Raw genomic sequence first — 25,437 nt, forward strand, 5'->3', positions numbered from 1 at the left:
CCTCGAGTCATCTAACTACGGCTAGGTGCTTCTCCTTAGCCGTCATTGGCGAAGGGTTAGGGGGGCTTGGAACCCACCACTTGAAGTGCTCACGTGGATGTCTCCCTCTAAACCAATCGTCGAAAAGGAGGTACCTAGGATCAAACTTGTCTGCACCGTCGATCCACTGAAAGAAAAGGCACCTCTCATGGTCCTACACAACGAGATTCCAACAAAATATTAGTAGCATACTTACACAAATAAAGAAAAAGGATAGTGGAAACAGTTTCTTACATTAAAACGACTGCATGTGTAGAAGCAACGCGCCGCTGTGTCCGGATGTTTCGATTGAAAAACATGGGCCGGGAAACCACAGTCACAGTTAGGGACAGGGAGGTCAGGAGGGACGGGGGCATCTTTGCTAGACGCGTTGGGGTATAATTGTCGAGGACGACCCCGTTTTCGCCAAACCCCCCCCCCCCGAAACATTTCTTGCATCTAACAAAACGGATGTAATTTAACAAACATAAATCAAAACATCACAAATAAATGTCAATGAGAACCATAACTACAATACAACCAATTTCGTTCTAAGAACCGAAAGCAGTTAACATTAAACCCTAAACCTAGGGTTTCCCATTTGATGCACAACAATGAACCCATAACATAACTACATGCGCCTTGGTTTGCTAGCTTTTTTCACGCCTTGGCATCATCCTACGGTTGTATAATACATATATTGAGTGATACAATGAAACCCTAAGTGATGACGATTATTACGTTCAAAAATCCGACTAATATATACCGAATCGATGCGAAAAAAACTAGGAGGGGAGCGAGAATATCTTTCTCTCGAAGATCTACGGATCAAATCAAGGTTTTCAAGGTCCAATATGCCGATTCGTGAGGTAGGGTGAAGTGGGGAGAGAAAAAACCCGAGAGGGAGGAGAAAGAAGAGGAATAACGCTCGGGCAGGAAGGTTGGCCCGGGGTTAAATGGCAGGGATCTCGGCGCCAGTCACTCTGGCGCCGAGCTCGACGCCAAGATCTACGGCGCCAGAGTGACTGGCGCCGAGCTCCCTGCCATGTCATCCACTGAGCCTAGGACCTCGGCGCCAGGGACTCTGGCGCCGAGACGTGTTAGCTCGGCGCCGAGCTAAGGGTCAATTTTCTGAATTCTTTCCGCCAGGGGTCTATTTGTGAGAAACTTTTAAAAAAAAAGGCTAAATTGTAAAAAATGCTCATGGTTTGCCAGCTCGTCGCCCCTGCCTGCGCTTCTCTTCTCGCATGGAGGTCACAACTCACAACTCTTGTCTGAGTGGCCAACGGCTGGCCGCAATGCCCTGCAGGCCTGCATGCTCGTCAGGCAACGCGCAACCGTAGGACTGCACTGCACAGGCGTTGGTTTGGTTCTACTACTACTGACAAGTGACAACTGCACTTTTGAATATCATCACCTCAAGTATGTAGTGTTGTTGATTAGCACGTACAAATTCAAAGGAATCAGTGCGGTAACAACACAATGCCAGGATACGACGGCATTTCCTTCTCAGAAACAAATAAAAAAACATGTTATTATATCTATCACAAATCCTCAACGGCCAACGCACAACAGAAACAGGGCACGCCAACTAGGACGCACGGGCATACACATGTTACATGTTATTATCTCCACTCCAGAAGCTGAGCGAGCGCTAAAACTACGCTTATACCAATCAAAACAAATGGGATCTAAATAGCTGCGCGCTCAATCTGCGCTGCCTGCCTGCATCAGGGCCAAAATGCATGCCTGCATCTGGCGAGCCGTGCGGGTCTTCTTTTACTACGCCACTTGGAGCTGTGGGGTGGCAAGCTTGTCCAGAACCACAGGGATGTCGAGGCCGGACTTTGTCAGGCAGTCGACCATCGTAGGGATGTCCTTGATCAAAGCTTCCTCCAACGCCTGATAGATGGAGAGATATTTTGTTACTAGACAGGTTCGTATATAACAAACAGATACGAGGAACACGGAGTGCAGCAGTATTGTACACTTTGAAGGACCCTGCTCAGAGATCGTGGTGATTTAGCCTATAGTCTGGATGTTTGCTGTCTTTGATAGGGCGCGTTGGACAATAGGCTTGGTAATGCGTAGTTTTTTCTTGTAATCTGAAGGGCTCAGTCAGTTTTCTTTCTTTAAAACTGGAAACCCCAGTATGTACAACTGTTATTGGCTTTCTTAAAAGCCGAGGTAATCTCCTTTCAAAAAAAAAGTGCAGCAGTATTGATTCTTGAAAAGCGGCAAAAGTTGCTCAACATAATAAATAATGAAAAAGGCACTCCCACTCCCCAGTCAAATTAATACCAAGACGTAGTGTCACAAGGAGAAAGTGTAGTTCTGCCGGGCTGGGGAATACAAGACTAACAAATGCATGATTGTGTAGGAACCAAACCAAAGATCAAGTATCTCACCTTCCTATTATCTTTCTTCTGCCTTTTTACCACCTCCGTAGGCCATTCAGCAATAAGTTTCTCGAGCTCATCTTTCACAAATGGTTTCTTCTGATCAGGCAAATGCTGCGCCCAACCATAAATTCTCATCAGGCGAACACGCCAATTCAAGGTTTTATATGTAAAAATCATCTCTATCAAACTATTTTCGCTTAAGGACTCTGTAAAATAGTGAAATGTATCATTTTAACATTCAAAATGCCAAACAAAAAAAAATAGCTTGAGTTTGATATGCTTGAGCAGCATGGCCAGCATAGATGCAGCAGGATATTCAGAGTAAGGAAAAAATATCTGTTATCCAGAAATATTTTGGAATATGCTGCTGGCATGAAGCAAATCCAGTATTTTAGTAATACAGGTCTGATGGCAATAATAATCCTGTGCCAAACCTTGTAAAGGAGTATAATCATGGCAGCGGCATTTTCTGACTTCCGATCAAGCAGAGACCCCTGCAACAAGACAAATAACAAGCCTGAGAACAGAAACCTGAAGCAGTGCACACAACTGAACAAATCACCAACAGTGCCTATGTAGCTATGTTTCACAAAAAGGCCAAAGTGCTAACTACAGACTATGGATCATGAATTAGTATGATATGCTACAGAACCACTTAATGTACTATTGCAACTTAACATGGCACGTTGGAGAATAGATTTAGATTGGTTAGTTCAATTTGACACAAAATAAAACAAAAAGGAAGAAATACTGTAATTTATTGCTTCTTGTGTAATAATGTCCATGCCAGGTACAATTACCTTTGCACATGCAAAACCTGATGCAAGAGTATAATGTTTGACAGACCTGCCTCTTAGACTATTAATGTTCCAAATAGATTGAGAATCCCCTGCAGAAGCATGGTTTAATACATTAACAACAATGTTATAGAGAAACTAAGATTTAACTACCAAACAAAAAAAACTACTATTTCATAAATAAAATGAACATCACAAACCCTCCTGGATTTCATCATGCAGGTAAGGTAAGTAGGTAACTGCCCCTGGTCCGAACCCATACCGCTTGAAACGAGCAATGAAAGATGTTCAGTTCATCCATAACTAATTTGGCTGCAGTTGCAATGGCAATGCACCTCCAATGCTGGCTTTAGGTTCAGGTCAGCTGTCATATTTAGCTGAGATCAGTAAGAAGAATCAAACTGCTTACCAACTTTGGCAGCAAAGTCCATCCAAATGTCAAATGCAGCACGGTGCAGTTTGACACCTGCCTTAACAAATCTCTCCGCGTATTTTGAGAGTAAATCCCATCTATCAGCATTATAGCAGATGCTGCACAAGACAATATAAATCCATGAAATCAATAATTGAAAAGAGCATGAAATCTTGGAAGGAAAGAACGAGTCAAGAAAAAATAAAATACAAATCAACCACAACAAATTCTCGAGGTTACCATTTCTGCTAAATTCACATAATTGCTAATTAGACATATCACGGAAATGTTGACTTATTAAGATACCTAATTAGTAGTGTATCATAATAATATTTCGAGTCTTTATTTTGTTACAAGGCTAATGTGAGTCCGAACTATATTGCAAAAAGATAGGACTAATATGATGCAATGAAACATTGAAATCAATTTTATAGAGGCTAGGTCATGGTGTACAGTAATATGAAAACAACAAATGAAAATAACAACTGAGAACAGACAATGACATACCTGAAGACTATATCAGCTGTGCCTGGTTGCAGCAGTAAGAAATTTCTCAATAGGACATGAATTACGTTTTCCATTAGTTTGGTGTCATTTTGCTCTTTAGCATGTTGCTGCAAAAGGAGAGAATCATAACCAAGTAACTAGGAAAAATGGATACCAGAAGACTTTTTCTCTTGAACAGAATACCAGTAGATAATGAGCAGAACCAATTGTTGGTGTTATTCCATAGACATTATGCTTCCATAAAGCCTTCAACCCTGCATTCATCACATTACCGTAACCAAACTGAATTACTGAATTATTTTTGTCATGATTTGTTGTGGGTGGGTGGGTGGGGGGGGGGGGGGGGGGGGGGGGTCTAATTTAGTAAGGGGCGGTTTGGATCCCTTCATTTTGGAGGAATTGAAATCTACATAATGGATTAGGCTATTTGGCTTGGAATTTGACATTCCATAACATTCTCAAGCTCATAAATAAGCCTATCTCAAATTCATAGGGTGGGAGATGGAAATGGATTCTATAGATCACTATGCTATAATTCTATTCTCCAACTTATAGCACACTCTTCAACTCACTTCCCTACAATAGAAATGCAACATATAAGTATGTCCCTTGTATGCCTAACAATAAATATACAAATATATTCCATATATAACTATATTACCTTAATTAATCTATGCCTAAATTGTAATTATTAGAATGAATTCAATTCCAAGGATCCAAACGGGCCCTAATAGTTATTATAGAATACACAAAACTGAGAAGTGACACGACATCAAAGTTAATGCCTTTATGAACCAGAATAGATGTCCCTTGACCATTTCAACCTTATCTAATATTATCATCTTAAATAATGAACTTGATAACTCATGCAAAGATTATTAAAAAAAGTAATGTCTTCAATATATCATATCATTAGCAGAAAAAATAGATGCAGCATTCTTTTCATTAAGATGCAAGGCACAAGTTTCTCTCAGGAAATCCTAAATCTATACATAGAAAATCCATTAGAAACCAGATTCAACAGAAATGGTTAAAAAATGGAAACATGCACTCAGCCTCAGATAAAAAATCTCGTTGGTGTTTAAAAGGGACTTTACCATAGTCGATGGCGCCTACACGAGCACAAGCCTCAGTTACTTTCCTGCAGAGATTCTCATTGAAGTTTGCGCTGATTCGAAGATTTGATAGTCTCTGGATCGATAATAAGTGTCAATTTAAGATAGCTTATAGTAAGTAGTAACAGAACAAAATTTAGGGAAAAAACAACATACTTTCTCATCTATGTCCAGATTCCAGAGAACAACAATTACATTGAAAGAAAGCTACTAAGTCCAAAGTTCAAGGAATAAAAAAGACAGACATAGAAACCGTTTATCTTTCTTATCCTGCGTCACCAATCTAAAAGGACCTTGATGATTCAGTCAACATCACAATTCCAGACCACATACCCTTATTCCATACGTGTGTTGAAATTTATCAATACGGCTAAATGTAATAGAAACTCTGTTAACTCAGCTGAATGAACACTTCTTTGCAAATAAATAAAGAAAATAACTCTAGAGATCAAGATTAGATATCTGTAGCCGTCACCACAAGAGGGATGATGATACCAACAAATTCACATATGCACTCATAATTGGTACTGTAACTTGGTAGACAAAATATACAATGAACCATTCTACGTGTATGAGGAATATGAAGGAGACTTACAAATACTCTGAGTTTCTGCAAAATTTGAAAAAGAAGTTTGATGTCCTCCTCAATGGAGCAGCTATCAATCATCGACCACAACCAGGCATTTGGAGGCATGGTCTTAGCTTCAACAGATTTCAACATTTTCTGGTACATCTCCTCTACAGCTTCTGTGGTGAACCATGACATGGACAAATGGTAGTATCGAACTTCAGGAAATCCATTCTATGAATAATTATAGAAATCATGCAGAAAAATGTACATGAAAAGAAATACATAATAAAATTCAACCGAATATCTCAAAGATTTAATAACTCTGTATTTGTTGGATTTATCTGCAACAATGTAACTTTACACAAATAAAAACATCTAGAAACAAAAATAAATATGTCACTTCATGGATCTAGCAAGAGCCAACTGGGGCAAATTAGAAGATCATACATAAACTTCAATTAGCATTAGGGTCAGAAAAAAAAACACTGCATTTCCTGGATTACGATAATGTATGACTGCATGAGAAAATCTTGGGTCCAGGGCGCCCAAGCAGGAGGTGCCTGAGGGGGCTGAGGGTAGTAGGACCCGGAAGCCGGTGGTGGAGCGAAGTATGCCGGTGGCACGCCGGCCACCAGAGCCTGCTGCAGAGGTGCAGGCTGGACTGCGCGTGGTGGAGGGCCACGGGCGCCGCCGGCGGTGGACCCTGGCCACATGTGGATAGAGCCGGTCCAGGGGTTGAGCAGCGAGGGCCACTGTGGTGTGGCTGGTGCAGTCCCGCCCTGTGCGCTGCTGTGGGAGCCGCCAGAGCCGCGCCCGCCGCGGCGGTGTCGGACGCGGTTGCCACTGGATTGCTGTCCAGCAGCAGCCTGATGATGGCGTGGAGGCGCAGGCGAGGACGAAGAGGGCGGCCTGATGGAGGGCGCGGCGACGAGAGCCGAAGGAGAGGCAGAGGGCGTCCCCATGTTGAGTTCGGCCAAACGGAGGTCAGCACGAACATCGGCGAAGGACGGGAACGGCCTCTGGCGGGTGACGAGCTGGGACATGAACTGAAAACGTTCATTGAGACCCCGTAGAACGTTCAGCACCAGAGTTCGGTCCTGGATGGGCTCGCCGAGGTCGGCGAGGGCATCCGCCATGCTCTTCATTTTGCGGCAGTAGTCGTCGATGGAGAGGGCACCTTGGCAGAGAGTGCGAAACTCGGCGTCGAGGAGCATGGCGCGGGACTCGCGATTGTTGAGGAACTGTTGTTCAATCCCGAGCCATGCTGTCCGGGCGGTGAGGCCGTCGTGCTCATGGATGACGTCCAGGAGGTCGGCGGAGATGGTGTTGAAAAGCCAAGAGAGGACGACGCAGTCCATGCGTGACCACGCCGGATCGTAGGGGCGGGAGTCGTCGCTGAGGACGTGATCCTTCAAGGCGAAACAGCCGAGGATGAGGAGGACGTAGCCGCGCCACTTGGAGTAGTTGGAGGATTGAAGATCAAGAACGATAGGGATGAGGTTCTTGATGTTCTGGACGGCAGCAGCTTGAGTGTGGAGGTGGGCGATGGCCGCTGCTTCAAAGGAGGCGGAGTGGACGTCGTCATCCTCAGGATCGGCGTCGTCGTCCGGATGCTCAGGGCGGAGGCGATCCCGGAGGGCCGCGGCCTGCTGCTCCAGGGTATCTGCCTGCGCGCGCTCTTTGTCAAGAGCAGCAACAGCGGCGCGGACACGCTCCTAGGCGGCGGCAGCAGACTTGAGAAGGGCAGCTTCTTCCTTGAGCTGCTGGCTGCGCTCTGTGTTGGTGGAGCGCAGAGCGGAGGCCTCATCCTCCAGGCGCTTGGCAGCAGAGAGGGCTTGGTCGCGGAGCTTGGTCGCGGTAGCCATGGCGGAGGAGCTGGAGGTGGCCATGGGCGCGCGCAGCAGCCTGGGGTGGGTGGAGTGGGAGCGGAAGTAGAAGGATCGATGGTTTAGTCTGATACCATGATAGACAATAGCCTAACAGGCTTAGATTCCTTGTATTGAGTTTACAGAAGAGATTACATATAAAAAGAGAGGAGGAGGGTGACCCAAAGGGCCAGCCGAGTCCCAAGAGGCCAACCGAACCCCAAGGGGCCAACTGGTCATTAACTCAGCACAGCTAGCTAGGAGATTAAAGCTAGGAGATTACACAAGTAACTAGGTGATTAAAAGTAAATAGCAATTAATTCTAACAGATATTACAAAGATAACAAGCAAGATGGTAAAGTAGATTGATGAGTCTACAACGAAACGTCCAGTTAGCAGATGGTTGCTGGTTAGATAATTCCTATGCAAGGGATCTTTTGTTGCTAACTTAGCAACGGTATGGAAAAGCTGCTACTTATCTCGATAGTGGACCTTCTTTGAATAAACTGAATAAGTTAATAGATAACCTGTAGGGTGGTCCTTGTCACTTGCTTCCGTTGAGAAGTGTGCTGTTGTCATGTGATAGTTTACTGATTTCTCACTCAGCCATTGAGAAGCTATGGTCGGCGATAGGAGGTTACCTAAATTAATTAAAAAAATAGTCAGCATGGTTTAATGAATCAAAACTAATCTAATCATGGACAAAAAATGGTCATTAGTGAAACATTTCACTGCAATAGCTAAAGTCACTTAAAGGTTCAGATGCTTTGCAGAGTGTTTGCAACACCCTCTTTTCTTTAAGGAAAGTTCAATGTAATCCAAAGCAAGCAAAATGGACAAGAGACCACGGAACGTTAGAAGTGAAGGGACAGAAGCATATATCAGTACAAGGAAATGAAGCAAATTAGAGTGCCATATAAGGCAATAGCCGACTCATGCTCATTCCATAAAAAAACTTAACTCTCATCAAACCCAGACTTCAACTGCAAACAACAAACACATCAGCTAATCCCCAAGGAACCTACTAATGGATCACACGCATCTAAAACTATCACATAGTCACAAGCGCTAGCAGAATGATGCTCTGCCGAACATCTCCGCTGCTCAAAACCTTGACCATTCCCACTCGGAACATGAAAAATTAAATCCAAGCGAAAGCGAGAGCCCTTCGAGATTCGAGGCCGTACGGTGGGCATGCCACTCCGCGCGCCCACCACCAGTTTGACGAAATGCAGCGCCAGGCAAACCCGCGAGCAGCTCACTGGGAAGCAAAGCGCAGAGCACACATTTGATAGGTATGAGATAAGGAAGCTCACATGGCGACCGGGAGGCGAAGCAGGAGGAGGAGAAGCCCCTGGCATGATGCGGAGAGGACGGCGAGGCGGGGGCGCCATCGAGACGGTGAAGGAGAACGCCCTCGGCGTAGGATGCGCGCCCTGGGGTCGGTCCGGAGAGTATTCCGGGGATCCCCGAGGCCGCCGGGGACGCGAGGAGGCGGCGTGCGCGCGCGGCGGCGGCCTGCATGGCTTCTGCTTCTCCGTGCGGCGGTCGGAGGGTAGAAACTGGGCAAGTCCGAACCGAAGTCAGCCGAGGGCGAGGAGAGGAGTTGGGCTGTCAGTTTAATTGGGTTCGTGTCATTTTGGTAATTGGGCTCAACTTAATGGGCCGTAGGTTCATTTTTTAAGTGGGCAATGATCCATTTGTAAGAAAGCACATTTGATGGTTTGATTGAATTTTATATTTTCTGGAGATGTTCGATTGGTTTTTGCTATATTTTCTCCAAAACTTGTTTCATGTCCTTCGATGTCTTTAAAAGTAAATATTAGTTTGGCTACATTACAAATTACATACACTCGAAAACCACATGATAAATTAATTTCCTCGCACCAAAAAAATTACAGGTCGCAATTGAGCGCTTGTCCAAGATCAACAATATACCACTGCACACAGTTGCATCATTGCACGCAGGAAATGCAAATGAAAGCTGGCTAGACGCGTCGACGGCGGCCAAATGAAATGGTCGGTGAGCGAGGGGCTGGGCAATTAGATCAGAGGGAGTAGAGCTTCCTGAGGTTGATGGGCGAGATGTACTTGGTGTCGCCGTCGACGATGTACTTGGCGAGCAGCACGTTGGCGGCATCGCTGGGGTGGTAGGGGTCCCAGAACACGTGCTTGTCCCGGTCGTCGCACAGGCTCGTCGTCGGCCCGCACGGCACCAGCCCGTCGTACGACCCGCCGTTGCCGCAGCACGCCACGCTGGCCGTCTCGAACCCTGCAACATGCATGTGATGGATTCATTCATGCATCCATGTCCTGCTCTGCTTGCTGAATAATGAAATGCATGCTCACGGCGGCGGCTCACCGTAGTTGGGGTAGTTTGTGATGAGCTCCATGACGAGGTCGTAGACGTTGGCGAGGCAGAACCTGGCGCCGGGGAGGTTGCCGTTGAGCTCGATGATGAGCTCCCTGAGCCGTGCGTTGTACTGCGCCGCCAGCTGGTTGGGCAGCTTCACGCACTCGTCCTCGCCCACCCGGTTGATGGTCTTCTGGTACGGGATGCAACCCAGCGGCCCCACGTTGGCCACCACGAACTTGCGCGCGTCCAGCGTGTGCAGCCTCTGCATCCATCATCCATGCAAGCAAGCGTTCAGGATCAGGATCATCCGGCAGCCGGCCATTGCTGCTGCCACTTACATGCCATTGCCATGCTTGGTGAACGCACGTACCGTGAGCTGGTCCCGGAGGTGGAAGATGAGGTCGTCGACGAAGGCGTCAGGCGACTCACGGATCCTCGTGCCAGTAGACAGCACGGGCATGAGGTAGTTGTTGAGGAAGTCATTAGACCCAACAGTGACGGAGAAGATAGCCTTCTTCCTCAGAAACTCCCTGGCCTTGTCCCTCCCCAGCAGCGCGTCCAGCTGCTGCCTGGTGATGTTGAAGTAGTCCACCTGCAGGTCCATCCCGATCCGGTTCACGAACACCTTCCCCGTGCCGTTCAGGATCCCGCCGCCGCCCGACGCGTAGTTGACGCCGTTCAGGATCGCGCCACCGCTCGTGTTGGGCGCCAGGAACGGCGGCGAGTAGTCCGCCTGCCCCAGCATCTCGCCGATGATGTCCGCGATCGTCCGCCCGTTCGTGAACCGACCCGTGGGCGTCCCGCCCGTCGCCGCGAAGTCGATGCCGTTGGGCGTCATGTTGGCCCTGGATAGCGTCGGGATGTAGTTGTTGTTGCCGGCGTCTACTAGTGAGTCCCCGAAGATGAAGGACGCCCCGCCCCCGAACTCGTCCACCACCTCCGCTCCTACTCCCAACGCCGCAGCGCACAGCAGCAGCGCCGCCACGGCAGCCATCGCCGCCGCCCGACGACCCATGCTAGCTAGCTAGCTTCTGGTGGACACAGCTCCTTGCAGGCAGGTACAGGAGGCAGGGTGAGCGCGGTGTATATAGCTAGGCAGCCGAGCCGACGATGGGAGTAAATGTATGTAGGTGATGTCACGAGGCTAGTCCGAGCTCAAGATCTCCACGGAACGAGGAGGAAGGAGACAGACAGCTCGCCGGACAATGCAGGAACTGTTCTCGGTTGGATTCCTTGCCGTGGCTGGGTTGATATGGGAGGGGGAGACTGAGGGAGTGTGCGGGTGCAGGTGTTTGGTCGTCTGACGGTGGTTGTGGTCTCTAGTAACATCTAATTAAGTCAGTCAGTCAGTCAGCTAGATTGAGGGTAGCTAAACCAACAGGGGTCTCCTCACTACTCTCTCCAGTTTTTTTTCACCTTGTCCGGCATTCGTCCGTCCGTGTACCGTGTGTACGCAAGCAAAGCTAAGCTAGCTATGGATGGCTGGACGTGGGTCAGCAAGGTCGCTGAGAATTGGCGCCCAAAAAAACGGCTTCCTGTTCGGGTGGTTAGGTGGCGGTTAGTTTAGGTGGCCTGAAACAACCCAACAGAACAGCCTCCAGGCTCCAGCGGTGTGTGCTGACTGGAGAGGTCTCTGTTTCCTTGGAACAGAGCCTGTCTGTCTTTCGTCGTTCCTCAAGGTTACGAGATGCGCGTCGTCAGTTGCGATAGATCTGGATTCTGGAGCCTTTTGGCGGTAATTTTTTTATAAAAAAAACAGAGGGACGGTTATCATGACATGAGTACCTCATGAGTATTCATGGCATACGTACAACGCGTCGTCACAGCCCGTCTCTATCTTCGTTTTTTTTTAAAAAAAAAATCCTCGGTTTGGCTTGGAGACGGTTGCCCCGTCGTCTCAGGAGACGACGGCGAGGGCCCGTGCTCCGAGGCCCGAGCGCCGCGAGGAGCAGCGTTGTATGTCTCGTCTTCTTGTCTCGACGACGCGCGCGGATCCATCTGCGCTCACGGATCTCGCGTATCCCGTGACCCCGAGTGCCCGCCGCGGCTGGCGGTGAGGCACAACCCGGCCACCCGCTGCCCTTCACCGGCGGTGCGCCGGTGCCACACGGAGAGGGCCAAGCAGGCCCAGGCTCTTCGTCGCCACGGCGGCGGCTCGCTGCGGATCCAGGAAAGCTGAGGGGGACTTCTGATGTTGTTTTCCCTTCCTGATTGCTCGCTACTCTGTTTCCTGCAAGCGCGGCGAGCTGTTGACTAGGCGTTGAGCAGGCACAAGCTTGTCTCTGAATTGCTATGATTATATTCCATTTAGTTCATCTATCTTTGTCTACCCAATCCTCAAAACAGCTTGTTCGGTTGGCTGGTTCGTATCGTCGATGGTTTGTGAAGAAGTACTGCTGGCTAGTTTGGATAGGAGAAAAATACTGTTTTAGTTGAAAATTTACGCAAAGAACTGTGTAGCTAGAGGAGTCGAGGTTGCTCTCTGCATCCGACTCTGACTTTCCACAATTCACACTTGAATAGCTGAGAACCCAACAGGGAATGGCCAGATTATCCATTCGCATTTTTAGTATAAAGTAGCTGATGAGTACAGTTGATAATGTTTTGTCAGCATGGGTTACTCCCATTTCTTTCTTTTTTGTTTTGCGAAATAGGTTACTCCCATTTCTGGATTAAGAAGAGTTTTTTTTTGTGCTGCTGATTTGTCTTTTATATGTTACTTCATAAGCAGTGATGTTTTCCTGTTTTACATCGACAGTTGTAATTTGCTTGCATTGATCAATTATTTAAATTATTTTGGTTGTCTGTGGGTCAGACTGGATTTCATGGTGTGATGTTCCAACCCGCTGCGAATAACTGATAACACAATTTAGTCTATGTATTTTACTGAAATCTGGATTTTCTTAGCCTCATTTGATATGGCATTCATGTCAGCAGAATGATTTGTTCTCAGCTCCCTCTCCCTACTGGTGCTACTAGTTCCACTGCTGAATGCTTCAACTGATTATTGTTAAGAGACTTCTCTGTATCTACCAACTAAGGGCATGTTTGGTTCCAAATAAGTCACCTACTTATAAGTTAAAAAGTAAAATAAGTGATTTATTTTGCCAAACACCACCAACTAATAAGTCACCCATGCTTATAAGTTTTAAGTTGGTTCACCCCTGCTTAAAACTTATAAGTCATCCTTTTCTGCGTGGGGCCCACACCTTTAATGAGCTTATAAGTCATCTACAACCAAACAGGCATGACTTATAAGTCACTGGTTTTCAGTCACCTGACTTAATAAGTCACCTGACTTATGGAAACCAAACATGCCCTAAAGATTTGTCACTGTAGACTATCTTCTAGTTCTAAGGTGAACATGTGCATACATAAGCTTACTTACCTCTGATCGTTGATGTTGTGGCTAGTTTTTGAGGTGGAATGGAGGACTTGGGCAGCGTTGTTCGTAGTAGTGCCACCAAGCATCTGAAGAGTTGTATTCAGAAATGAAGCCTATACATCTGTTCTTATGTAATGTTAATTAGGATAAGTGCTGTCTCTGGATATGATTGGGGTTCTTGTTTAGGATAAGCAGGTGGATCTAAAAAGTGTAGCTTCCACCATCTCCCTCTCTCAGATCTATTATGAGAATTTGTTCTACTAAACAGTATCAACTCTGCCATTAAAGATGCCTGTGGACCTGGAAAAAACTGATCTACACTAAACGGGGCCTCCTGTTCGGCTGGTATTAAAGCCGGCTGATAAGCCAGCTGAAGCTGATTTGTTGTGGGAGAAAAATACTGTAGATTCTAGCTGATAAGCCGGCTGATAAGTTCAAGCGAACAACTGAACTGCACTGCAAGTCTGCAATGCTCTATTCTGAACAAGAACCCACGATGCCGTCAGTCTGCGGGCGCATGCTGTACTAGCTCACAGATCGTCCAATTGAATCTGAGCTTCACTACAAGAGGCTTCAGACAAAACAAAAACAGAAAAAAACAGAGCGACCAAATCCAAAGCATTTGAGTCGCGATGATATTCACACAACCACGTCGCCGATCGCTAGGAACGAAGCATGAATCAAATGACCAGATCTAATCACACCAAAATAATTTCAACAGAATCTAACCCAAATCCTTCTGCGCGCACACCTTGAGTGGTACCAAGCATTCAGTGTGAGCAGGGTCAGAATGGCTAGCCATCAGCATTTCTTAAAAAAAAAAGAAACAACATTTTGCCAGCCTGCAGCACGTATCTCAACATTTTCATTCAGGATTTCAGGGTGTACAATTTGTATCTCCCATGCATATTTTGGCATCCTGAGTCATAATATTTTGTCAGATCATGCATGGTAAGCAATAAGCATGCTTGTGAATAGAACTGTTAGGATAGCTCTCTAAAGTCTACACTCTACACACAATACAGTCGCTTAAGTGCATGGGTGCATCCATGACAACTACTGCTATCTCGACAAGGTTATGCTGATGGTCATGTCGCAGGACGCCGACATCTCCGTGCCGACGGGGCGCACGTTGAAGTACGCCGGCTGCTTCGGCTCCGGGAGGGCCGCGCCGACCTCGCCGCTGCTCAGCATCCTGACGACCTCGTTCATGGCGGGGCGGTCGTCCGCGCTCTCCTGCACGCATAGGAGCGCCACGTGGATGTGCCTCTCCATGGTGTAGTCATACGTTCCGCTCCCTAAGCTGCGGTCCACCAGCTCCGGCCATTGCCCGGCTCTCCACAGCAGCCATGCCTGTGCAAGAAAAGTAGAGCAGATAGCTATCACAAATTTAATGTGCCTTGTCTCTGACGAACATATGTAATCATCTTTAGCAGACAATTGATAAGATTTATATCTAGTAGAATGTATATATATTACTAACATATGCGATTAGCTTGTACAGTTTCCCATCGAATCTGTAGGAGCCAGTGGTCATGGTGCCGCTGATTATCTCCAGGAGCAGCACACCGAAGCTGAAGACGTCAGACTTGACCGAGCAAACTCCATCCGAGGCATACTCCGGAGCTATGTACCCACTTGATGATAATATATACAACACAATCACTGAAGTTAATATTAATGGAGAATTGGAGATATTCTAATGCAATAAACTAAACTGTATATACAAGTCAACTTCGGATTTGTCTTTGGATCGACTCTACTTACTGTGTGCCCACAATTCGAGTGGTGTTTGACTCGGCCACGCTAGAGCTGAATATCCTGGCCATCCCAAAATCTGAGATTTTAGGGTTCATCTCGCTGTCCAAGAGAATGTTGCTGGCTTTGAGATCCCTGTGGACCACGCAGAGGCGCGAGTGGATGTGAAGGTAGAGAAGCCCCTGGGCTATCCCGTCGATTATATTCAGACGTTTAGGCCAATCTAATGATGCTCCTTTTTTACTGTCTGAAGAAGACATGCAATGCAAATAAAATGTGCGTGGTCAGAGTTAAGACTGATGAGAAAATAAAATTTCACAAATTACACTGGGATAAGATTTTGGTGTGTATTAGACGACGACTGTGTCATCAAGGAAAACATTTTTTCCCCATCAGAAGAGATTTAATTTCAATGGAAGCATATCATTTCATTTCTCGAGAATTTCTTATTTCTCAAGGAGAAGAACTTCTTGGGACAAGTTTTCAAGGAAATCTTTTGGCACACTACATATATATATACATACCGAAGATGATGAGATCTAGGCTTTTGTTTGGCATGTACTCATAGACCAGAATCTTCTCGTGCTCCCCTTCAATACAGCAGCCCAGCAGCCTGACTAGATTCCTGTGCTGAAGCTTTGCAATGAGCTGGATCTCATTCTTGAACTCTAGCAAGCCTTGCAAAGAACATGGGCCAAGTCTTTTCACTCCTATTTCAAGTCCATCAGGCAGCACTCCCTGACAACACCAAACATATATATACTACTTGATTTGAAGATAGAGCAAAGGACTTATTGTGAATGTCTGAATATCACTGCAAATGACATAAATATACCTTGTAGACAGCACCGAAACCACCTTGTCCGAGTTTGTTTTCAATCGAAAATCCATTGGTAGCGCCTTTCATCTGAGAGAAGTCGTAGAGCGAAAACCCTGAGTTGCCTTCTTCCAATCTCCAGAGGTTGATCACATTTTTAACAGCTATAGACAACCTCCGTAATTCCGACCGAGCAAGTTCTGATCACAACAGGTTGGTAGAAATTCGACGATCCAGGTTCAGACAAAGGAAAAGGGGATTTTTTTTTTGAAGTTTCTTTGTGAGTTTATATAAGCGCGAGAAAAAAAATATATACCTCGCTTTTGCCGTATTTTGATCCATCTATGGAGAAGAAAACTAGCAGACAACAAAAGTAGAGAAACAACGGCTATGGTGGTCCAGAGCCAAGCCTTGCTCGCTGCGTTAAAACCAAGCCGGAATTAGAATTCAAAATGAACTGTGAAAGGTGCTCATGTTTAATTAATTTGTAAAAAAAGATCTGTTTGTCCCCTATATGTACTCTACCATTCTCAAAATAAATATCATCCAGAGTCTTGTAGTCCACTTTTGAAACATTTTGTTTGCTAACTTACACAATATAAATATCTTTTGTCATGGATAGACATGATATGATCAGTAGAGTTTGTCATGAAAGCCACTTTATATATCTGTATTTTCAAGTCATCTTTGCTAATCTACATTTAGAAAACAAATAGTTTGATAATGTCGTTTAATTCCATTATGTGAAAACGGAAAAAAAATGTTAGTGCGTTTTGGATGAAAAAAAAAGGATTACATACGTTTGGGCTGTTTTTGCTTGTGCAGGTCGACTGATAAGTCGGCGGTGTTAAAGAAGGTGTCGTCCGTCTCGTACCGCACGGTGCACCGCGGCACAAGGATTCTCCCGCCATGCTGCCCGCTGGGAAACGTGGCCGGGAACGCCGAGATGAGGCCGTCGAGGCACGCGCGGCACCGGTCCGGCGACATGTCGACGGTGCACTGCACCAGGGCGAACAGCGTGAGGCGCTGCTCCTCGAACCACGATCGCCCCGTGGCGTACCTGCCGGGCTCGCCCGCGGCGATGCCGGCAATGGTGGTGACCAGCTCGCGGACGAGCGCGTCGAACCGGCGCGCCGCGTCGGCGGGGGTCACGAAGTTGGTGTTGTTCCCAGCCCACCTGGGCGCGTTGCCACCGTCGGTGCCGGAGAGGAAGTCAGCGCCGGAGAGCCGCAGCTGGTAGCGGTCGTAGAAGAGAGTGATGTCTCTCAGGCGCGGGCCGCAGCCGAAAGCGTTCTCGGAGTCGTTGATGGCGCTGGATAGGGCATCGCGGAGCCCCCGCTCGCAGGCGTCGCCCCTGAAGTCCCCCCGGCAGAGCGCGAGGCCGTAGGCGGCGTCGGGCGACGACGATGACGCGCCGGACGCGCCGACGGCTGAACCGTTGGCCCGCGCGCCCGCGATGAGGGTGGCGGCCAGTGCGTTGAGGTTGGACCTGTAGGCGGCGTCGCTGCTGTTGCCTGCCCCCGCAGCCGCAGCCACAGGCATGCCGCACTTGTGGCCCAGGATGGTGTCCTCCGCGGCGGCCGGCGCAGCCTGCATCGTCGCCGCGGCGAAAGCAACCAGGGCAACGGCGAGGAGGCGGCGGCGGACGACGTGAGCCGACATGCTGGCGCCGCACGACGAACGTGTATTGATCGAAGAGGCAAAGACGCGTGTCTAGTGTGTGTGCCTTGGTAGCTGAAGGTAGTCCCAAGGTACGTAGTTGGCATGGAGTGGAGGTCGTCGTCCATGGAGCTCTTTTAAGCACGGATCGGAGGTTGCTGTTGCTGTTGATATATTTTATATTGGCTGCTGCTCTAAGCTCTATCATCGTCGATCCAGAAATGTAACAATCCAGCATCATCAGCATGGACCAAGGCATAGTTGACCAAGATAATTTGGTAGAAAAACCTCGTCCAATCCCGGCCGGCTCTGTTGAAAACAATGAAACCGTGAGTTTTCTTGTTGTTTATCTCATATTAACAAGCATTAATTACTTGAAGAAACTGCTTGCATACCTAGCTATCACACGAAGATTAAAAATTCAAAAACACTGTATATGCAGTTTGCACAACAGGGCCATTTTAAATTTTAATTGCTTGGTGCATGCATCTCCATACATCAGTATGCTGTATGCAGGCGTCTTCTGTCTTGTCTCTTGAGTCTGAGCCCAGACCCTGAGGTCCTGTTTAGATTCTAAAAATTTTCGGTCAAAGTGTCATATCGAATCTTGCGGTATATGTATAGAGTACTAAATGTAGACGAAAAACAAAACTAATTGCATAGTTAGGTGAGAAATCGCGAGACGAAACTTTCGAACCTAATTAATCCATAATTAGACACTAATTACTAAATACAAACGAAAGTGCTACAATAGCCGAAACCAAAAATTTTTGCCAACTAAACGCGCCCTGAGCCTGACTGACTGCCTGAGGCAGTGGTTATCAAGATGAGCACGGTGTTGCATTAATTGAGGGTTGGCGACTAGCCAACAAGGTATTTGACTTCAATAAACTGTATCACTTGGAAGGAAATATGCGATGACTGTCACTGGCATTTATCAGGAAGTTAACGCGCGTCCCAAAATATCCGTTGTTTTCGTTTCTCAAGAAACATATTTGAAAAAATATATATTAAAAAATATTAATATTCGTGATATATAATTGGTATCATTGGAAAGACATTTGAATCTAGTTTTTTTTATAAATTTATTTGGAGATACAAATGTTACACGTATTTTCTACAAATCAAGTTAAATTTGCGGCACATAAACCAAAACCGACAGATTAGGACAGAGGGAGTATTTTACACTGGCATTGTATCTGACGTCTGATAACAGCCTGTTCGGCAGGTCGTAAACGATCGTGGATTATTTACTGCTGGCTGGTTTGGTGTGAGAGAAAAATATTGTTCCAGCTTATAATCCACGATCGTATAAGAGCAAGCAAACATGATGAAGATAATGGGGTGTTTGGATCCAGTGACTAAAATTTAGGAGGTGTCAAATGAGGGTGTCACATGGGATGTTCGGATAATAATAAAAAAAATAAATTACATAATTCGTCAGTACTCAACGAGACGAATTTTTAAGCCTAATTAACCTGGCATTAGAACATTTTTACTGTAGCACAACATTGTCAAATCATGGTCTAATTAGGCTTAAAAGATTCGTCTCGCAAATTAGTCGTAAACTGTGCAATTAGTTTCGTAATTAGTCTATATTTAATACTCCATGCATGTGTCAAACATCCGATGGGACATCGACTAAAGTTTAGGAGGAGAAACCAAACACCCCCTGAATTGTGACCCATGGCTGCACCAGGCCTGTTTCAGTCTACAACAAGTCGCCAGATTTAGTGGGTATTTGGTTCCTCCTCCTAAATTTTAGTCGTTGTCCCATCGGATGTTTGGACACATGCATGGAGTATTAAATATAGACTAATTACGAAACTAATTGCACACCTTGCGACTAATTTGTGAGACGAATCTTTTAAGCCTAATTAGCCCATGATTTGACAATGTAGTGCTACAGTAACATGTGTTAATGACGAATTAATTAGGCTTAATAAATTCATCTCGTGAAGTACTGACAGATTATGTAATTTGTTTTTTTTATTAATATTCAAACACCCCATGCGACATCCTCACGTAACACTGCTAAATTTTAGTCACCCGAGTCATGTGCTGTTCAAAGTCTGCTACCTCGAGCGAAGTCATGTGAGAATGAGATCGACGCAGCAGTGATCCGGACGACGTCCACACCATTGACTTGACCTAGGTACTAGTAGTATATTAATGTATATACTGCCGTATTTTCATTTATATATATGTTCTATATTCCCCATTGGCTATTTGGCTCTGACTACGACATCCTCTAAACAATTCCATGTGCCCAGCCCATCCCAGTAGAAACAAGGAGGCTATGCGCCTCAGCGCCTGTGTCTCGATCTTGCATAGAGGACGGCCGGAGCTACAAGGTCTAGGAACAAGGACGGCATACTCAAGAAAAGAACAGAGCGATCTAGAACGGATCGACAGGGCGATGGGATCCATGGAAACATGGTATTGGTATGGTACACTCACCTGTGAGTCTGTGACAGCACCAACGAGGAAGAAGGCCAGGAGGACCTCCGTGGGCCTTTTCCTGCCAAGTTGGGGTTCCTTTGTTGGCCCAACCCAACCCGAGGCGAAGCAACAAGACTGCGGCCCACCACGGCCTCTACAAGTCTGCATGCGGCAGCGGCGAGGCCGGCGCGGCGCGGGGTGCCGCCGTGCCGGGTGGGTCCGGGTCCTGCAGAGGGGCCCGCTCCTTTGGTTTCCTCGCTCGCGCTCGTTATATGCACTGCGCCATTTGCAGAGACAGTGCGGTGCGCATGGCGCTGGCGCACCCCAGAGCAGAGCACGTACAAGCGGCTGATGATCTCGTGAACCTCTCCTTCTCAACCTCAGCTAAAACGCAGGCAATGACGCAGATGGCCATGGCCGAGCTCCCACTCCACTACTGCTACTACCTCCTCCTTATCTTGATTCCTCTGCTCGCCGGCATCCCACTCCTCGCGCTCCACCGTTCGTCGGCCCGGCACCGGCGCAGCGGCGCGGCGCCGCTCCCTCCTCCGTCTCCGTGGGCGCTCCCGGTGATCGGCCACCTCCACCACCTGGCCCTCGCGGGCGCGCTCCCGCACCGCGCCATGCGGGACCTGGCGAGGCGCCTCGGCCCGCTCATGCTGCTCCGCCTCGGCGAGCTCCGCGTCGTGGTGGCCTCCTCGGCCGACGCCGCGCGCGAGGTGATGCGGACCCACGACCTCGCCTTCACGACGCGGCCTGTCAGCCACACGGCCAGGGCCCTGCTCGGCGACGGCAGCCTCGGCCTCGTGTTCGCACCCTACGGCGCCGGGTGGAGGCAGCTCCGCAGGATCTGCACCACGGAGCTGCTCAGCGCGCGCCGCGTACGGTCGTTCAGGGCCGTGCGCGAGGACGAGGTCCGCCGGCTCCTCCGCTCCGTGGCGGCGGCGCCGGCGCCGGTCGACCTGAGCGAGATGGTGTCGGCGTACGTGGCCGACGCGTCCGTGCGCGCCATCATCGGCAGCAAGTTCAGGGACAGGGACACGTTCCTGCGCCTGCTGGAGCGCCGCCTCCGGAACGTGCCCGCGCAGAGCCTTCCGGACCTCTTCCCGTCCTCGCGCTTGGCGACGCTCGTCAGCCCGACGCTGCGGCTCTTGAAGCGCGAGCGCCAGGACATGATGGCGTTCATCGACACCATCATCCAGGACCACCAAGACAGCAGAGGCGCCGCCGACACCGATGACGACGACGACTTGCTCGACGTGCTACTGAGGATCCAGAGGGAGGACGAGCTCGATCCACCCCTCACCACCGATAACATCAAGGCAGTCATCATCGTAAGATTTCCAGTTCTAATATAATCAGAAAATCATGAGCTGTGAATAATGATGCTACGGTATACTGTCAGGACATATTTGGAGCGAGCAGCGAGACGTCGGCGACCACGCTGCAGTGGACCATGGCGGAGCTGATGAGGAACCCAAGCGTAATGCGCAAGGCGCAGGGCGAGGTCCGGCGAGTCCTCGCCGGGCAGGAGACCATCACGGAGGACAGCTTGAGCGGTCTGCGTTACCTGCCGCTCGTCATCAAGGAGGCGCTTCGGCTGCACCCTCCGGCGCCACTGCTGATCCCACGGGAGTGCCGGACGCGGTGCCGGGTCCTGGGATTCGACGTACCGGCGGGGGCGATGGTCCTCGTCAACGCGTGGGCGATCGGCAGGGACCCCAGGCACTGGGACGCGCCGGAGGAGTTCTCGCCGGAGCGGTTCGAGGGCAGCGGCGCCGTCGACTTCAAAGGGACGGACTTCGAGTTCATCCCGTTTGGGGCCGGGCGGCGGATGTGCCCCGGCATAGCCTTCGGGTTGGCCAACATGGACCTCGCGCTCGCCTCCCTCCTCTACCACTTCGACTGGGCGCTGCCGGACGGGGTGCAGCCCGGCGAGCTGGACATGACGGAGGCGCCGGGGATCACGACCCGCCGCCTCTCCCGACTCCTGCTCGTTCCTACACTCCGCGTGCCGCTGCAAGGGGAGTAGACTGGAGTCTCGCATGAGCTTGTTGCTGCTCCCTTGTGATGATCCTGATCCAATGATCCCTGTACCCCCTGCAGGCTGCACGCGCCCTGGCCTTGTGATCATGTAGCCTAATCTAAACCAGTGACCGTGTAGTTAGCGCACTAGCTCTACCTAGTGTGTTAGCATAAGAGATCGATTAATTCGTGATAGCCTCCAATCCTCCTTGGCACTGGTCACGACTGGGCTCTCCGCCGTCCGCCGTCAACGACGTCGAGGGACGGGCATGGCGGCACACGCTCGAACGGCGGCGGCCGGAAAGAGGACCCCTTGAACTGGTGCGCGTGGGCACCGCCTGTGGGTGGGCATGCCAGACTCGTTCTGGGTCTACGGAGCGGTGCCCGTTCCCGGGCAACCACGTGTGGACGACGTGCACGTACGCGTACAGGGGGGAGCGCGCGCGCCGCCCCGACCCCAGCCGCTTCACGTACACCGCCGCGTCGTGCCCCAAGTACGCCGAGTCGAAGAGGTGGCTCCAGCTAGCCGGGTCCAACGCAAGGTTCTGGGATTCATTTTGGAAAAAATTTCGATCCCAACAGAAATGGAAGGATTTCGGGAAATTTTGGTTCAATTTCGGATTCAATTCGGTGAATTTTCGAGATTTGAAGCACAAAATTCGTTTCGGACCTAACCGAAATGGACGAATTTCGCCGAAATTCGGACTATCTCGGTCAAATCCCGTATCCTTGTTCCAACGTGGCGCCCACCTACTCGCCCGGCGTCCGCTGCGGCTACGCGCACGGCATCTTCGAGACGTGGCTGCACCCCCACCAGGTTCCGCACCGTCACGTGCGACGGCGGCGCCGACTGCCTGCGCAGGATCTGCTTCTTCGCGCAATGCCTCGCGCAGCGCATGCGCGAGGAAGACGAGGTGCCACTCGTCGTCTTCCCCGCCACGCCGCCGCCCCCGGCCTTCGTCCCGCGCCCGCCCGCGTCAGCATCCTCCCGCTCCCAGGGTTGACCGCGTCACGCAGGCCATGCAGCAGGGCGCAGCGTGCGCCTGCTTACGCGCCGCTCCGATGCCGCCGACACTTCGTAGTCGTCCTCCTCCCGTGCCGCTGTCCTTACTACTGCTGCCGGCGCCACAGCGCCGGTGCCGCCATCAGCGCTGCTGCAGGCCTCGTCGTCGCCGGTCGACGATGAGGATATCTGACTTCGTCGCCATTGCCATCGCTCTGCTGCCTCGCGTCGGAGGAAGACTAGGCTAAAGGCAACGACTACTGCCCGCACTTCGAGCTCATTATGGACATCATCAGGAGCAAGAAAAGCTATGTAAGGATCCATCGATCACAAGTACAGTAACTACCGCGAGAACCCGTGCATGCGTCCACAAACAAGACACACACTATAGCTTTTGATTAACGTTTGTTTCTGCCCGCGTTACGTTACATGTGATGACGGCGCAGTGCATAGCGTCGATGCGTGCGTTTGGCACGGGCCTTGTGGCGATGCTGATGCTGCTGCTGGCGCCCCTACTTTCGCCGTCCAGACCACCTCCACATGGCGAGGCGCCGATCCATCCAAATGCATGCATGGACGCCATGCACTGCGCCGCATGACGCCGTCACATCTAACGTAGCAACGTAGACAGAAACAACGTCAAAAGCTATAGTAAGTGATTGTGTGCGTGTGGACGAATGCGCGGGCGGTAATTACTTGCAATCGATCGATCCTTACCTAGCTTTCTACCTCCTCAAGATGTCCATGAAGAGGTCGAAGTGCGGGTAGCCACTGCCCTCAGCCTTAGAGTCTGCCTCGGAGGCGAGGCAGCAGTTGGTCACAATGGCGACGAAGTCGATATCCTCGTCGTCGACCGGCGACGGCGAGGCCTGCAGCAGCGGCGCCGACAGCGGCACCAGCGCCGTGGGGGCAGCAGCAGTAGTAGAGACAGCGGCAAGGGAGGAGGAGGACGACGAAGCGCCGGCGACATCGGAGTGCCGCGTAAGCAGGTGCACGCTGTGGCCCTGCTGCATGGCCTGCGTCACGCGGTCAACCGGACGAGAGACGATCGAGACCGACTGGGAGCGGGAGTGGGAGGATGAGGACGCCGACGCAGCCAGACGTGGGGCGCGCGGGACGAAGACCGGGGGCGGCTGCGTCACGGGGAAGACGACGAGGGGCACTTCCTCGTCCTCATGCCTACGTTGCGCGAGGCAGTGCGCGAAGAAGCAGATCCTGCGCGTGCACTCGGCGCCGCGCTGGCACATGACTGTGCGGAATCTGGTGGGGTGCAGCCACGTCTCGAAGATTCCGTGCGCGTAGCCGCAGTGGAGGCCACGCGCGCAGGTGGGCGTCGCGCTGGACCCGGCGAGCCGGAGCTGCCTCTTGGACTCCTCGTACTCCGGGCACGGCGCGGCGGCGTACCGAAAGCTTCTGGGGTCGCGGCGGCGCGCTCGCTCGCCCCTGTGCGCGTACGGGCACGACATCCAAACGTGGTTGCCCGGGAACGGGCACCGTTCCACCTTGTACGTGAACACCCAGAACGAGTCTGGCATGCCCACCCACAGGCGGTGCCCTTGGTGCGCCCACGCGCACCAATTCAGAGAGTCCTCGTTCCGCCGGCCACCACCGTTGGGGCGCGTGCCTCCGTGGCCGTCGCCGGACGTCGATGGCGGACAGCGGAGTTCAGTCGTGACCAGCGGCAAGGAGGAAGCCATCATGAATTGATCAATCTCTCTTATGCTAACACACACTAGCCAGAGCTAGCTAGTAATACGTGTGCTAATATAACTAACTACACAGTCACTGGTGTAGATTAGTTTCTGGCTGTGCAAATCTGCATGCGAGGAGATTATGCCCACATGAGCTTGCCGAGGAAGACGAAGTATATCAGGAAAGCATGGTGGCGGTGGTGGTGAGGTTTATTCACTAGTTTCTTTGCGAATGAAGGTTTGTTTGTGAGTTGATGATGGTTTCGAGGCCCCCAGGCATGTATTTATAGGGGCTCAAGTGCTTGCAGTGGCGCTTGCGTGTGTTGTCTCGTACTCGATATGTCCCAACGTAGCTTCAAGATGGTGCTGCAGGATACTTTTCTGTGTATGGATCATATATCTCCAGTGACATGTCCATGACAGATAGATTCGTCGGCTGCTTCTCCCAGAAGACGCTGTGTGTAAAGATGCCTTGTATCTCTATCCCTGTCACGAGGGGTGCAGCCGTGCATGCCATGCATGAGGAGCGATTTGTCCCATGCCAATGTGATAGGGATCAACCAGGAGTGATGTGTACACCCTGTCGCACGCACTTGTGTCATGTGTACAGCATG

General features: G+C 49.8%; 5 protein-coding genes and 1 pseudogene across 5 annotated transcripts; 2 read left to right on the forward strand and 4 right to left on the reverse strand.

Moving 5' to 3' along the window:
- Positions 1 to 1,429: 1,429 nt before the first annotated feature.
- On the reverse strand, positions 1,430 to 9,314 carry LOC136547415 (uncharacterized). Its single transcript, XM_066539365.1, has 11 exons — positions 9,004 to 9,314; positions 8,215 to 8,328; positions 5,847 to 5,998; positions 5,234 to 5,327; positions 4,320 to 4,390; positions 4,137 to 4,243; positions 3,627 to 3,748; positions 3,221 to 3,309; positions 2,855 to 2,914; positions 2,427 to 2,531; positions 1,430 to 1,920 (listed from the first exon to the last, which is right to left on the reverse strand). The coding sequence occupies exons 1-11, from the start codon at positions 9,209 to 9,211 to the stop codon at positions 1,801 to 1,803; spliced, it is 1,242 nt and encodes a 413-aa protein (XP_066395462.1). The 5' UTR covers positions 9,212 to 9,314; the 3' UTR covers positions 1,430 to 1,800.
- A 210-nt stretch (positions 9,315 to 9,524) lies between these two features.
- On the reverse strand, positions 9,525 to 11,236 carry LOC136547416 (GDSL esterase/lipase At2g23540-like). The gene is made up of 3 exons (XM_066539366.1): positions 10,414 to 11,236; positions 10,050 to 10,305; positions 9,525 to 9,959 (listed from the first exon to the last, which is right to left on the reverse strand). Exons 1-3 carry the CDS (start codon positions 11,056 to 11,058, stop codon positions 9,736 to 9,738), a joined length of 1,125 nt encoding a protein of 374 aa, XP_066395463.1. The 5' UTR covers positions 11,059 to 11,236; the 3' UTR covers positions 9,525 to 9,735.
- A 3,254-nt stretch (positions 11,237 to 14,490) lies between these two features.
- Positions 14,491 to 17,665, reverse strand: LOC136544650 (cysteine-rich receptor-like protein kinase 19). Its single transcript, XM_066536736.1, has 7 exons — positions 16,804 to 17,665; positions 16,320 to 16,421; positions 16,022 to 16,203; positions 15,711 to 15,924; positions 15,196 to 15,433; positions 14,912 to 15,065; positions 14,491 to 14,781 (listed from the first exon to the last, which is right to left on the reverse strand). Exons 1-7 carry the CDS (start codon positions 17,663 to 17,665, stop codon positions 14,491 to 14,493), a joined length of 2,043 nt encoding a protein of 680 aa, XP_066392833.1.
- Positions 17,666 to 20,517: 2,852 nt separating this feature from the next.
- LOC136547418 (desmethyl-deoxy-podophyllotoxin synthase-like) lies at positions 20,518 to 22,286 on the forward strand. The gene is made up of 2 exons (XM_066539367.1): positions 20,518 to 21,438; positions 21,510 to 22,286. Exons 1-2 carry the CDS (start codon positions 20,518 to 20,520, stop codon positions 22,134 to 22,136), a joined length of 1,548 nt encoding a protein of 515 aa, XP_066395464.1. The 3' UTR covers positions 22,137 to 22,286.
- Positions 22,150 to 23,731, forward strand: LOC136544651 (zinc finger CCCH domain-containing protein 50-like; annotated as a pseudogene).
- Positions 23,732 to 23,857: 126 nt separating this feature from the next.
- Positions 23,858 to 24,832, reverse strand: LOC136547419 (zinc finger CCCH domain-containing protein 49-like). The gene has a single exon (XM_066539368.1). The coding sequence runs from the start codon at positions 24,830 to 24,832 to the stop codon at positions 23,858 to 23,860; it is 975 nt and encodes a 324-aa protein (XP_066395465.1).
- Between the last annotated feature and the right edge of the window lie 605 nt (positions 24,833 to 25,437).

The sequence above is a fragment of the Miscanthus floridulus genome, chromosome 3 (genome assembly GCF_019320115.1).
Source record: "Miscanthus floridulus cultivar M001 chromosome 3, ASM1932011v1, whole genome shotgun sequence".
Taxonomy (NCBI): Eukaryota; Viridiplantae; Streptophyta; class Magnoliopsida; order Poales; family Poaceae; genus Miscanthus; species Miscanthus floridulus.